The sequence below is a fragment of the Melanotaenia boesemani genome, chromosome 22 (assembly GCF_017639745.1).
Source record: "Melanotaenia boesemani isolate fMelBoe1 chromosome 22, fMelBoe1.pri, whole genome shotgun sequence".
Lineage (NCBI taxonomy): Eukaryota > Metazoa > Chordata > Actinopteri > Atheriniformes > Melanotaeniidae > Melanotaenia > Melanotaenia boesemani.
Window position 1 is genome coordinate 20,089,266 of NC_055703.1, and position 14,617 is coordinate 20,103,882.

The following is a 14,617-nucleotide window of genomic DNA, read 5'->3' on the forward strand; positions in this document are numbered from 1 at the left end:
AAAGGCAGGGCATGTATGCAGCTGTTAAAATCATTGGTTTTGAAAGGTGCTAAAACAGATCACCTGTGAGTGTGTGTCTGGCTTGAGTGTGTGTTTAAATGACTGAAGATTAAATGCTCCAATTTTCTTTCCATTTTCTAATCCATTAAGATGAATCGGTCTGTTTCAGATTGTACATTTTTTGTAAAGACCGGATCTTGTATACAGTGTGTCTGGAACAGCACATGTGTAATCTAATGTTATATAAGTTGTTTTTCATTGAAATGTGTGTGTTTTTTTTTTCAGATCACTTTTCATGGGGGGGGGTATTCATTTGGTTGCAGTTTGCAACTTGACCATTAGATGTCACCAAATAGCTGCTTTTCCAAAAATATTTCAGTTTTAAACAGCCCTGTTGACCCCTTAGAGCTTTTCTTTAACCCAGACAAAGATCAGATTAACTCAGTCAAATTTATTAGTTGTATAAAAGTTCTTTTTTTTAATTTACCTGAACGCAAGATTTTTTTTCCTCAGGATACATAAAAGAATGAATATCTTATAGCTGGAACTGTTTGCTAACATTTAAATAAACTTCTCAGCTGGTTGTAAAGCCCTTCTCTTCAATGTTTTCAAGATGATAAAGTAAATTTGAGCTGTTGATGAAAGCTAAAGGGCAAAATCATCTGAATTCATTTGTTATATATACTTTCACAATGTTTTCCCCTAACACTATCTCTAGATCTGAGGAAATATAACTACAAAATTGAAGTAGAATTTTGTAGTGCATGTACAAATCCAGCTTCATGAACTGAATCTGTTCTTCTGCAGCACAATCACAGCAGTCTCCCTGTGTTTGTGCTCCCAGACCTCCAATCCAAGGCTGCAGAGCTGAACCAGACCCTTTCGCGTAAAGATGGAACTCCAGACAAAAGCCTGAGCAAGATGAAGGACGAGATCCAGGCCATGCTAGCTGAGATGAGAAAGCGACAGCTGGGAGGCCAGAAAAGCATTGCAAAGGAGGAGGAGGAGTATGAAAACACACAAAAGCACATGCATACAACAGAGGTCATGCATCTCTCTCCCACACACAACCAAAACAAAGACTTGAAGAAAACTTGGTAAACAGACTAGTCTTTGGACACTTGTGCATCTCAAACAGATGACAAATGATGCTAATTTTTTAACACGGTAAATAATCCCTGTTCCTATGACCTTTTCTCTTTTTCTATTTTTAAGGGTCATTTAGATTCTGTTGGCAGACATGGCCAAAACACCCACTACTCTGTCCTGTTTGCATGACGTCTCATGTTTTTGTTCCGCTTGTTTTGTTTCCATAACTTACATTACTTGTATCCTGCTGGGACTCATTCCCACTTGTTGATGACTTTGCTTGTTGTTGTGTGGGATATTTCCCATCATGGGTTGGGTTACAATTAGACAAACTCCACATAAGTTCTTATAAAATTAGAAACAAAAAATGTCACCACACCAATTGCAGTTTAAATCTATAAATCTGGAAAGTCTGCACTAAGTTGTCTTTTTTTTATTATAGCTTAATTGATTTATGAGTGAATGAATAAATGAAAGAATGGAGCTATGCCAGGAAATGTAGACAAGCCACCCTAATTCTTCAAACAGCACAACACTCAGGAGTAGTAGCAAAATGGTTTGCTGATTTTATAAAAATAGATTTCAGTAAAAGAAAAATGGTTAAACCAGGAAAAATCTTTAATGCGTTAAATACATTTTTTTTGATTTTCTGATGCCTTTTTTTTGTTGATACTCAAATCATCAGCTATAAACACAGCAAACATCTGATCTCTGCATATCCTAAAACCATGATTCTGTTGATGTTTTAACAAAGCGTTTCTCACTTTGTCGTTCTCATTAACTTTCTCTCTCTAGGCGTTAAGTGGAGTTGGTAATCTATTCTCCCCCCCCCCACTTTCTTTTCTCTCTCTGTCTCTTTCTGTCTCTTTCAGCAGTAAATGTTGACGAGGTCCATGAGTTAATTAAAAACATCACCGTAGGGGCAGAAATTGAGAGAAATAAAGATACAAAGAACATGGAGTGAGATTGAAAAACACAGAGGGAGAAGAGAACAGCTGACAGATGGGCAGATAGAATGAGAGAAATGAAGACAAAGAGAAATTGCTACAGCCACTGAATGACTTGGCTGTCAGCCTGTTGTTGATTATTTGACTTAACCCCGAGGGGAGATTTTAGCCAGTGCAGCAAAGACGAGACAAAAAAAAAAAAAAAGACACAGGGAAAAGCAAATAAATGCTGATATGAAACGAGCAAACCAGGCAGATTTATATTTGTACATAAAAAAATGCATTTGTCATTTACTGCTAGTATGCCATTGAAAATGTGATATCTTATATCTTTAAATATTGTGTATTTTTGTAACAGATCAGTAACAGAAAACACTTGTTTTCCTTTAACTCATAATCTTGTTTTTTTTTTTCTTATTTTCTACAGGGTTCATTAAAAATGTATCATATCCAATCATTACCTCCTTTATATCTAAAAACTCTGTGAAATTGTCCTCTGAGTGATGTTAACTAGAGGACACTGGATCCTTGTTGTCCTCATTTACGCTGTTGAAGTTAGAAAATAAGACTTATTAAGAGACCTTATGGTAAACATATGGTTATTAAAATGTTTTAAATGCTTCCAAAGCCAGGAGGCCGAGAATATTTGCAGTGAACATAAAGCTGTTTTAAAATTCTTAACAGACCACATCTACTGACAATCAAAAGTCACTATGATTTTTTTTTTTTTCCTTTCATGCAGACTGATCAAATACTTAAGTTTAAATGACCAAGGCATTTCTATTAAGCCCTCATAATTGTCTCCACCACAAATGTCACTATAATGCACTGGCTGAGTCTACATTAGCATTAGTTTGTTGTGGAGAGTTTAACATTAGAAATGGGAAGAAAAATTTTAAATATAAGTAAGTATAAGTATAAAAGTATTTTTGAGGATACCCAGAGAGTGGCTAACTGCACAAAAAAGACCTCCCTAATAAATGGTTAGCTCATGTTGTTGTTTTATGGATGGTAACTTGGCTCGTTAGTCTAGTTAAACATCCTTACAAATGGCATTTATTACTTTTCAGTCATGTGTTTTTGCCTTGAAATCTTTTTATCATAATGTTAGCTTTCTGTGTCACAGTTGAGCTAGGAGACTCGATCAGCTGAACAGATTAGATAAGTTCCTCCCAGCCAGGTTTTATCTATAGTCTTTCCTGTTGACTGAGGTAAATGACAGTAAGTATATAGGCAGAAAACAAACGCTTAAAGAGGCAGATGAGACCCAGCCAGCTCACCTTCTGACAACATACAAATGGTAAAACCCCTAAAAAATTACCAATAGCAGGACTATCTCAGTCCTGTCTCCACTGAATTATTTAACATCTGCCTGCTCCCATGGGATGTGCATTGGGTCCCGTGGACCATTGCTGCCTTTTAGAATGTCACATGACTAAATGGGTGGAAACAACTCTCAAATGTTCATTTCACCCATGTACTCTCTAACAGGCCCTCCTAACTTGGCAGTTACTTTCTGACCACTTATTCCTTCCCACAGAAATGTTAAACCCTCCTGGTCCTGCAGGATCCCAATCCCAGTGCAGCCCTCTAGACCCGGTGTTGTTTTTTCCCCTCACCAGTTCCAAAGTGCTTCTGTTGGAGTATTACATCTTCAAAAGCCTTTAGTATCATGTGTTTTTTTTTGGTTCAAGTCTTGTGCTCTGCACATCACTTAAATTCTTTTATTCACTTTCTGGGGAATAACATCCTCCCCGGGTTTAGGGCCAGCCCAGGCCTCTTATTCCTCATAGCAAGAGATGAGATTAGTCCCTGTTAACTGTAGGTAAGATGAGAGCAGTTGCAATATTTTGATATAAATATATCTGAAAGATTTTTTTTAAACAAAGCGTGATCACAAGTTCTTTGTATTGTGTTGTGTATAGTTTCCGAATCGTTGCACATTTTGCTCTGAAAAATGTGTGTATTGCATTATGTTAAATCTTCAGTTTAATAAGAAATCTGTCTTATTAGTTTATTTACTTTATTTAAGTATTAGTCCCAGTGATGAACTGGCATATTTGTTGTAGATTAATCTAACACAGATTGTATGTGTTCCTGGTAATACTCTAGAGCATGCTATATTGCACATTTACACATCTTGCTTAACCCCCTCCCCAGCCAAACAGTCAAACAAATGCACATTATACTGATATGTGAAAAGCTTTTCAATGCTACAGTTTTTTATTTTAATTCTACCTAAGGGGTCTGTAGAAAGACTGCACTTCTATTGAGTAATTCTTGTCAGTACACTTGTCACACATCAATGTAACTTTGCTTGTCTCCTCTGTGAATTTTGGTAATCACATGTACTAATTTATTTCACTTTACCTCAAAATGTAAATAATAAACCCATTGATCTCTCCTTCCAGTCTAGCAGAGGAGCTGTATCAGAAAGTCAAAAGAATGTTTGGTGATCCCCATCAGGCCACAGAAGATCTAAAAGCAGAGGTAACGACAACCTTGTTGTTCTACTCTCTTGTCCTCAAATTAAGATTGAGATTAACATGATAATTTCCTGTTGGCTTTCCAAGATAAATGACAAGCTCTCAGACCATGAAGGGAAGCTCCAGGAGGCCCAGGATCTACTGAACTCTGCCCAGGGAAAAATGAGGGAGGCTGGATCATTGGCTGAACAAAACCAAGCAAACCTTAGAGCTCTGGAGGTGATTGCACAGAGTGGTTCACTAATCAAATTGTATCATGGTGACAGCAAAAGACTAAATGCCTCTTCCACATCCTTTCTTGTTCTCATTATTGTCATTTGTCATTTTTTGTTTAAATAATGAAGATATTCTCTAGGTACAGTAAAGATAGTGGGTTTTTTTTTTCATTTTAAAAAACGCTATATAAGTACAATGCTAATTTACATTTTCCTGCCCAAGAGAAGCAGTCAGTCATTGGATTGGGACTCTGATCTTTGAATTGGAATTTGTCACAAACAAAATACATCTGCAGTTTTGTGATGAAACTTTAGTCAAATGGGTACTAAACAAAAAGCGTCTTGCTAAAAATAGTAAGTATAGTCAAGAAGCTACTCTGCTAGTTAAAGCTAGCTAGCAGTCCTGCTGCATTTATGATGTTCACAACAGTGTTCTGCACCTCGTGCCTCACAGATCTTTGCCCTGCTTTATTTGCTGTGCCACAGAGTTGGTTTGTTGTACATCTACTAAAAACCATAATCACCATCAACAAACCATCAGATCAGTCCCCATTTTTAGATTTTTGGTGCAGACTGTCGTTCTGTCAGAGTTGTAGCTTCCTTTTAACTTGCTAAAAATAATCCTGTAGGAGGCCATGTGCTTTACCCTGAACATAACGTTTACGCCTCTGTTTGTATTCAGAATGACAAACGTCTTCCAGCCTTTAGGTGTTAAATCAGTGCCGCAATGCTAATTGTTAACTGAATATAGCTGCTGTTGTAATAAGCAATGCATATTGGAGAGCATTTGCTTTGATTGTACACAGACTAAATATGTTGGTTTACTGAAATAAAGTTGTGAAGTTTATTAGTCTTATAGACTGAATATAAACTTCAGTAAGCCTCCGACTATATAATATAAATTTCCTTTTAAGCCTTTTTTACATGTGAACTAGCTATAAGCAAAGCTCAGAGGCAAAATCTGTAGCTACCAGAAATTAGACAAGCTTTTATCAGACAAAAATATTATACATGATCTTCCGGAGTGATCTCTCCAACATGCACACAAAACACACGCAGCATATTATGTCCTTCTTTCCCTGACCGTGACTTGTTTTTCTTTATTTTCATTCATTTCATAAAGGAAAACTTTTTACAGAAGGTAGAATGCACAATGTACCTGTTTGAATTGAGTTCATATGTTTTTATCAAATCATTAATTTTGTGTGTCCTGAAGGTGATTTTATTATTTTCAATGCTTGGATCACCTTGTACCATGGACAGGTTTTTAGAACTAGTCTGTACAGGAATAAATCCTTCAATGGTTAATCTTTCTTTATACAGCTCAAACATTCTATTTCATTACCACAAAACTTGATGATTTTTAGCCTAATTATTTTAGGTTATCAAAATACATAGATTAAAAAACTTGACCACTGTGGAAAAAAGCCTTTAAAATGACTGTATTTCTCATGTTCAAAGCTCAGAGTTAATGTTTGGTCTGCTGGTTGTAATTTAATAAGATGAAATGATAAAAAAAAAAAACATCAGTTACTGATCCAAGTTGGTTTTCTTGTAGAGGAAGCGATCTGGAATCAATGCGGTGAAACAAGAGACACAGAAGGTCCTTGGAGAAGGAGAGAACTTGCTTGAGGAAGCAAATCAGCTCTCTGACAACATCAACAAGGAGCTAGAGGTATTTAAATCATCTTTGAAACCTTAGAACTTTTCCAAAGCTTTGTCTAGTCCTGCTCATTCTGCCTGTGGTCAGATTGTAGCCAACAAATGAATGAAAAATACTTTACTGATCCCAGGTGGAAATTATAAAATGAGGAAATCAGAGTTAAAGATTGTAGATTATGAAAAAATTATTGGAAAGCTTAAGTTATTAGAAATAAGAAATGGTCTGAAACCAGATTTTGATATAAATACATATATATATTTCTCTGCTATCTACAGGAGTTGGGGGAGATGGGGAAAGAGCTCGGTCCTCTTCATGACCAGCTGGATGATAAAGTCCGTCACCTCACCAGTGGCTTGAGTGATGGTAGTTTGGCTAATCGTGTGCATGATGCAGAGGAACATGCCAGACAGCTGAATGACTCTGCAGCCATTTTAGATGGGTAAATAGACTGTGATCACGTCATCACAAATGTGTGATTTTCTGTTTTCAACCAGTGCAGCTTTAGATACCAGATTTACTTCACAGTCTTAAAAGAACTGGAATTTATTTTTTGGAGTTTGTAAAAATGTGGAATTTTAAAATGAAAAATGTTTAGGAAGCCTAGTTGTAATTTCTTCTCTTTCATGTTCATTTGAAAGGATAGTCTGTATTTTTTTTTTTTTTTTTATCTTTGGTGTCACAGCTGACACTTTCACTTTCAGTCAGCAGAGCGGTTCAAATGACATCAGTAAACATTGAGAATTTTCACTACTTATTGTATTTTTTTTTATTATGTAACGGTTATATTTGTAGTTGTAGATTAATGTCTGCTTAATGATATATTTTCCTCTCTTCTTCTCACAGAATTTTAGCCGAAGCTAAAAACCTCTCCTTTAATGCTACAGCTGCATTCAATGCTTACAGTAACATTAAAGCCAATGTTGATGCAGCGGAAAAAGAGGCAAAAGCAGCCAAACAGAGGGCAAGTGAGGCGCTGGCACTGGTAAGAGTTCAGATACACACCATCTGAACATGTTAAATATATCAAATTTTCCATGTTTAATACATTTGCTATTATATATACAGAAAATTCTTGCTATGAAAAGATTAAATGGATAAAGTATATACTCGTGCTATGTGTAATCCAGCTCTGATACAGATGCAGCATACACACTGCACTAAGCACAAGCACTGCAGCTATCCAGACCATGAAAGTGTACTCTCAGCACAAAAGATGTGTGTATCTTGTATGCAGTAGCAGTAATGTAAGCTTGTGCTCTCTTTTTAGTCATGGCTGAGAGATCAAAGCACTTCTCAGTTCCTCTACCTCCTTCTTTTTTTCCTCTGCCCCTTTCATTAGACAATCATGACTACACACACCTGTAATCTTCCTTTTCCTTCATCCTACACTGTTTAGTTTTTTTTTTTTTTTTAGTTTTTCTTCTTTGCCCTGTTTTTCCTTTTCATTTAATTTGCCCTCAGTTTTACCTTTTTACTTTTTTATTTTTGTTTTGCCATCTTACCATTTATTCTGTTATAGTTCATTTCTCTCACTTTATCACTATGATACTTTATTAGTTTGTCCTTTTAAACCAGGGGTGCCCAAGTCTGGTCCTCGAGATCTACTATTCTGCAACTTTTAGATGCATCTCTTCTCCAACACACCTGAATCAAATGGTTAAATTCTCTCATCCGCATGTCATTCAGAACTGCAGAGGCCTGGTGATGAGCCAATCAACTGATTCAGGTGTGTTTGAGAAGGGATGCATCTAGAAGTTGCAGGGTAGTAGATCTCGAGGACTAGACTTGTGCACCCCTGTTTTAAACTAATAATTTTTCTTTCTTTCTTTTATATATTATCCATTATGTGTATTTCTACTCTATGATTTAATTAAAAAAATAAAGTACTCAAGACAATGAAATGAAGCTAAAAAGCATCATGAGTCTAAAGGCTGTGAATAAAGGATTAAAAGTAAGTTTCGTGCCTTTCTTAGACTCATTTATCAATGCAAAGTAGCAAGACAGCACCATATGCTGACTACTGTGTCATGTTCTGAGATAACATTTTATATTAAGGTGTATATATCGTGAAAGTTTTGTGATCATGTATACCTTATATTGTGATGTTTTGCCACTTTGTCCTGATATAGGCTTTAGGTCCAGATGTTCCAGTAAAGGAAGCAGCTCAAAATGCCCTTCAGAAGAGTCAAATGCTGCTGAACAAAGCCAAACAACTTCAAAATGATGTCAAAGGTAAAGTTATTGTGTGTATATATTGTATATATTACATAGAAGCTTGCTTAAATATATTAATGTAAAAACCTCTCATTTATTATTTTTAGCAAAAATCCTAAAGATCAAAATACTGAATTCGTGATTTATGTTTTTTTTTTTTTTTTGTTGTGTTTTTTTTACCAAATACAGGACTTTTTTTTTTTTTCCTCAGACATATTTATTCATTCTTGGCCTTACCAGTGACACAAAACACAGAAAAAGTGAAGCTGAATATTCTCAAGTAATAGTTAATACTGCTGGGGATCCTGCTAAATAAAGGTTAGGACTGTAAAACCCCTTTGCCAAGGTCTTTTGGTTGTAAAGGTTCCAACGAACAATCCAGCTGCCACAGAGATAAACATTAACGATGCACTACAGAACTTTTGCAGATTTGCTCAGTGGTTCACCCCCTATCAACGGCTAATTTGGCATCCATCTATGAGCTCTCCAGCCAGTAAAAGACCGTCTTCGTCTTATCTCTTGTTTTTTCCTTTTCTCTTTCTTTTCTTTTCCTCCTCCGATAATGTTTTCTTGGATTTCTTTGCTGAATCCGCCACAGTGTACATTCAAAATGGGCGGTTCATATCTCCTGGCTAGTGTGTAAAGAAAAACTATGGCTGCAACTTCATGCGTTGTCCCGGAAGAAAAAATTGTATAATGTAATTTCTCAGCTTTGGGAAGCTGTTGGGCAACGACGGCTCTGGAAATGCACACAATAGATGTTAGTGTACCATCAAACAAGTCCGGAACGCAGAGTTGGAAAGTCGCGTAATTTGTCTTAAATGACAAATGACCATATTATACAAGCCCAACCTAAAGTTTAGTTACTGTGTAAACTCCATGAAAACATTGTTTATATACAGTCAACATACCTTTTTTATAAAGACATGTTTGAAGGATATCCCCAGAAAGGTTATCATGTGTGATTAACATCTACAAACTGTATTAAAACAGCATCAACTTGTAAAAATTAGCAGAAAGATTAAAAATTCCTAATTTGAACTGAAAATTGTTTATTTTTCATTGATTTTGTTTTTGTGAAGAAATTCAGCAGAAATATTTTAGTTTCAAATTCCTTATGGGTGTGTGGATTTTGAAAACAAATTTCAGTCCAGGGTTTCAAGGGTTTAATTCATCTTCATGTACAGCCAAAGCCATTTTTCTTCATCTATTGCTCTATAAAGTGTTTTATTGTTCAGCACTTTAGGTAACTGCGGTTGCAGTAAATGTGCTATATAAATAAACTATAATTTGAACTTTAATAGAAGCTTTAGTAAACTACATAAAAGGACCCTTTTTTTCAAGTTTGCTATTTTTATGTAGCAGCCACTCACTCTTAACCATTCAGGACATGGAGACTTTGTTAGTAGGGCGCTTGGCAACAAATCAAATGATCATCATCATCATTAACTTGTTGTGTTTTTGTGTGTGTAGCGAATGCTGACAGTGTGGCTGGGCTGAAGGGCAGAGTCAAAGCAGCAAGAGACAAAACCAAAGACCTTTTCAAAGCAGTTAATGGAACCATGGAAACGCTCAGTGCCATTCCCAATGGTATGACTACACAATTATACTGTGTGTGTGTTTTAATGTGTTGTGAGTGAGTATAGAGGTGGTCAAAAATGCACACATGGTAGAAAGATAGACAGAATGGATCAATACCAGTAAGCAAATAGAGGTCAGTTGCTCTGCTGTGCAGGACCAAGGAGAAACGTATCCAAAATTAACACAGGACTTAGATTTCAAGTTCAAATCCCAGTTTGAAGTAAAAAAAAGAAAAATAAATCTTTAAAGTCCCCAAGATTTCCCCCCAAAAATGTCCCAAAAGACTCCATATTTGAGCATAAATTAAATAAAAACTCTTAACTTTTGAAACAGATACAGCAGCTAAGCTGGCAGCTACAAAAGCTGTAGCAGCTGATGCCAACGCCACAGCTACAGATGTCCTTGAACGCCTTGGAGAGCTGAACTTGCGCCTCGGAGGTCTGCAACACAACTACAGCGAGCTGGAGGACACTGTGAAGGCAGCCAATCAGATGATCCAGGACCCAGAGAAAAACAGTAAAGCCCCCTACTACTGAGTAGTTGCATTATCTTGTAGTACCAAAGTTAAATGGAACAGGAACATTTTTTTTCATCACGTGTCATTTAATATAAATACAAGCTTCCTTTTTAACTAGATAAATCATTTTCTGTGATAACTAATTACATTTTAAATATGTTTTAACACAACTTTATTAGCTGCTGCTCCCTACCTCTTGTGACAAAAGGGCTTTTTAAACAGTAAAACCTGGTTCTTTGTTACTTCTCACTCTGGGGAGATATGAAGTTTATGTCTCAGAGCCACTTAGATTGTTGAATTCTATTGAATTGTGATATTTTTCTCTCTGTCTCTCTTTTTTTCAATCCCCACAGCAATCAGTATGTATACTTCACTTACTTTAATATGAGCCTCTATTCATGGAAGTGGTGCACCAGTACCATGTAGTTACAACATTGTCTCTGTGGCAGCACAGATTTCTAGTCCATTGTTGTTTTGTTTAGTTTTTTTAAGACATTTTAAACACATTTTTAACACCAGATCACCGACATCGCTGTTTAATTATGGTGCTCTGGGATTAATTGACTTCAAGTATGTACCTGTGAACAGATTTTGGGAACGGTATTGGTGCACCACACACTAATCTTATCTTTTATAGCTGTAAAGTTAGAAGTTGCTTCTAATAATGCCTCTGTTCGGCATGAGCATGAGAGCTCTACACATTGCAAGGCATAGAAACTTCTGTTTAAATTTCATTTTCTAATTTTTCTGTCTTTTTTTCAGTTTCAAACTTATGCAGTATACATTATATGAAAGTCAAGCAGTTGTTTGAAGTTTAAGCTACACTAATTGTTTGGCTCTCGTCTCGCCAGCTTTTCAATCTTTCTTGCTCCTCTTCTGTATTCCTCTTAAGTGATTTCCTGTCTTTGCAAGCTTTCCACTTCCTCTCAGCTTTGATAGACCTTGGAGTATTATGATGATAAATATTATGCTTTCCAGTATACTTAACATAATTAACCTTTCTCTACCCTCAGTTCATGCTGCAGGAGCTAAAGTTAAAGATTTAGAGGATGAAGCTGACAGACTGTTGGAAAAGCTACAGCCAATCAAAAAGCTGGAAGACAATCTGAAGCGCAACATCTCACAAATCAAGGAGCTGATTAACCAGGCCAGGAAACAAGCTAATTCAGTAAGTTGTCCAGATGCTCACGTGTTCAGCAGCATGCATCACAACACTGTCCTATCGTCTACGGCTCTGAAGTAATTTAATTCAACTTTGAATTTTTTGTCTTGCTCTGTACTAGGGGTGTGCAATATTGTATTGTTCATGATAATACTGGTAGAAAATGTAATATTGTCATATCACATGATCACACATTTCTGGCCCGATGACATCATTTAACTGCACCTTCAAACAATAGAAAAAACTGATTGTTTTCCTAAAGACAGCACACCTCTGCAGCTTCCACAGGTGAATCCGTACAAATATTTCAAGTAGACCTGCCGCCATTGCTCCCTAATGCTGCCAACTTAGCAACTCCGTTCCTGTTTTTAACAAGTAGACCCTTGTAAAGATTATTTTTCAAAACAGAAGTATTGACAAATCCAGAGAATATTTTTCATCTGTAACAAGCTGTGTGTTCTCTGTGGCACTATAAACTCTATTCTCAATGCGCCCCAGTCAGCCAGTTTCGATGCTTCACCTGAAATTTGTGAAGGTTTTATCCGTTTTTTTTTTTTTTGTTTGTTTGTTTTTCTGACAAAGTTTCTTTAACTAAATCACTTATTTCAGCTTCTTCATATGACCTCTCCTTTTCAGTTTTTTGCTCTGCTGTCTTTGACCAGTTTGAGCCTTCCCCTCTCACGGATCTGACGTTTTTAACCATGCTGTGGTGCAAAAACAGGCCTGGACCCATCCATTTATTCAAACTTTAGACAATTTACAAACTCCTGTTCCTTTTAAAAGTCTTGGAGAAAGTTGTTTTTATACGCTTAAATTAATTTTTAGAGAAAAGTGATATACGGGGTTGACTAATCGCATCCATCAGCAGTGCAGTTTTCCCTCTTAGTGAGATCTCCACTGTTAAGGTTTGATACCCAAATAACTAAGAAACCCTGAGTATGTTTACATGCTATATAGTATAGGTATAGGCCCCTGGTCCACCCAGAGGCATTTGTATTGTAGACTGCAGAAAAACAGTAAAGACTTGTCAGCTTGTGCACACGTTCCTTAAAATGCAATATCACTGACTAGGTGGTGATTTATTTATTTATTTATTATTTAATAATTTCTCTATTAAAGATATTTTTCTTAAAGATATGCATTTTTTTCCAGTGATCATTGCATTATCAGTCTCCAATTCCAGCTTCTTGTCTAAATATGCTCACATCTGGTTCCAGAAAGATCAAAATAGTGACAGTGAAATGCTAAACTTAAGTTTTGTTTAAATGAAAGTTGATGTTGATTCTTTTTTTTTTTTTTTTTTTTGTCCATTTCCAGATCAAAGTATCTGTGTCATCAGGTGGGGACTGTCTCCGCAGTTACCGCCCTGATATTAGAAAAGGAAGGTACAATACCATTGTCCTTCATGTTAAAACAACCTCGCCTGACAACCTCCTTTTCTACCTGGGATCTGTCAAATTTGTAAGTATATGTTTTGCATGCAGCACAAATTAATGTGAGTTCACATAGTTCGGTTCTGAATGTAAAAAAATATACTGTGAAAAGGATAATAGTCTAAACTTTTACACATAAACTTGATATTTTATTAGATTAGATATTTTATATATTTTAATAAGTTAAAGTTACCTTTCCAAATTACCTCAATTCAGTCCTAAAGAAGAAGTAAATTTCATTTTGATCCAAAAAACAAGGGTTCTCACTTTGAAAGTAGCCAATAATAATATTAATGATGATCATAATAATGACCATAATAATAACTCTTCTGGAAATTAGGAAAATCCTGATTAGAGCAAAGTCAAATTTATCATGTTTAGTAAATACAGAAATGTAAATTCACAGCCCTGTAAATCATAAAAGGTTGAGATGATCTGGGAGAAATGGTAAAATTTAAATATTTTTTTCCTTTGAGTTTCATGTTAATGCATTAATCATATTAAGTGTTATGTTGAAGTGTTTTATATTTTGCAACATTTATCATAAATGCAAGGGGCCAGCATTTCAGCTTCCATAAAATCTGCATGCACAAGAGAAACACATGTCCATCCATCACATTGTACATACAAATCGGTGCTAACACACAGCCTGCACATACTCCCTGAGTGATTTGTCTAATATGAGAATAATTAATACATCTTGACACTTACCCAGCAGCACCACTATAAACACTCATGTTTTAAGGTACCAGTGATAGTCCCAAAGTGTTTGTGTGTGTGTTTGTATGTAAAAGAGAAGCAGCAATTAAGAACAAGTTTATGTAGCTCTCAGCTTTAGCCTGATTTCCCCTGAGAAATCTTTGCTTTGCTTCATCTGACTGGGAAGACTTAAACATGCTTGTATATGTGTGTGTACGTGTGTGTGTCTCTGACTGATATTCTAATGCAGTATGAATAGTAATGCTGTGTGTGTGTGTGTGTGTGTGTGCGCGCACATGTCTAACATCTCACTAATAGTGTGTAATGCTAGTTGAATAATAACGATGCTGCCCTGTGATCTGTGCTAATGAATAATCGCCTTCACCCTGGAGAGATCAGAAACGTGTGTATGTGTGTGTGTGTCGTTTGTGTCTTCAAATGTGACTCCTTGATAATCTCTAATTGTGCATAATTCTATATGAATAATAATGCTGTGTATGCACTTCAGACAAGAGCACATACTCATTTTTTTTTTCTTGTTTTTGACTTTTACATAAATAATAAGATTGTTACTCAAAATAAAGCAGGATTGTGTGAAAATCCACTTTCAA

The 14,617-nt window shown here is 36.0% G+C and overlaps 1 protein-coding gene across 1 annotated transcript in view; it reads left to right on the forward strand.

Annotated features, from left to right (window-relative positions):
- lama2 (laminin, alpha 2) overlaps positions 1-14,617 on the forward strand; it is a 177,301-nt gene that overhangs the window by 135,529 nt on the left and 27,155 nt on the right. The window contains exons 40-51 of the mRNA XM_041975323.1: positions 845-1,007; positions 4,448-4,526; positions 4,610-4,741; positions 6,296-6,412; positions 6,676-6,839; positions 7,244-7,382; positions 8,530-8,632; positions 10,088-10,204; positions 10,529-10,711; positions 11,066-11,071; positions 11,726-11,880; positions 13,192-13,335. Of these exons, the coding sequence (XP_041831257.1) occupies positions 845-1,007; positions 4,448-4,526; positions 4,610-4,741; positions 6,296-6,412; positions 6,676-6,839; positions 7,244-7,382; positions 8,530-8,632; positions 10,088-10,204; positions 10,529-10,711; positions 11,066-11,071; positions 11,726-11,880; positions 13,192-13,335 (1,502 nt within the window). The remainder of the gene's footprint in view (positions 1-844; positions 1,008-4,447; positions 4,527-4,609; positions 4,742-6,295; positions 6,413-6,675; positions 6,840-7,243; positions 7,383-8,529; positions 8,633-10,087; positions 10,205-10,528; positions 10,712-11,065; positions 11,072-11,725; positions 11,881-13,191; positions 13,336-14,617) is intronic.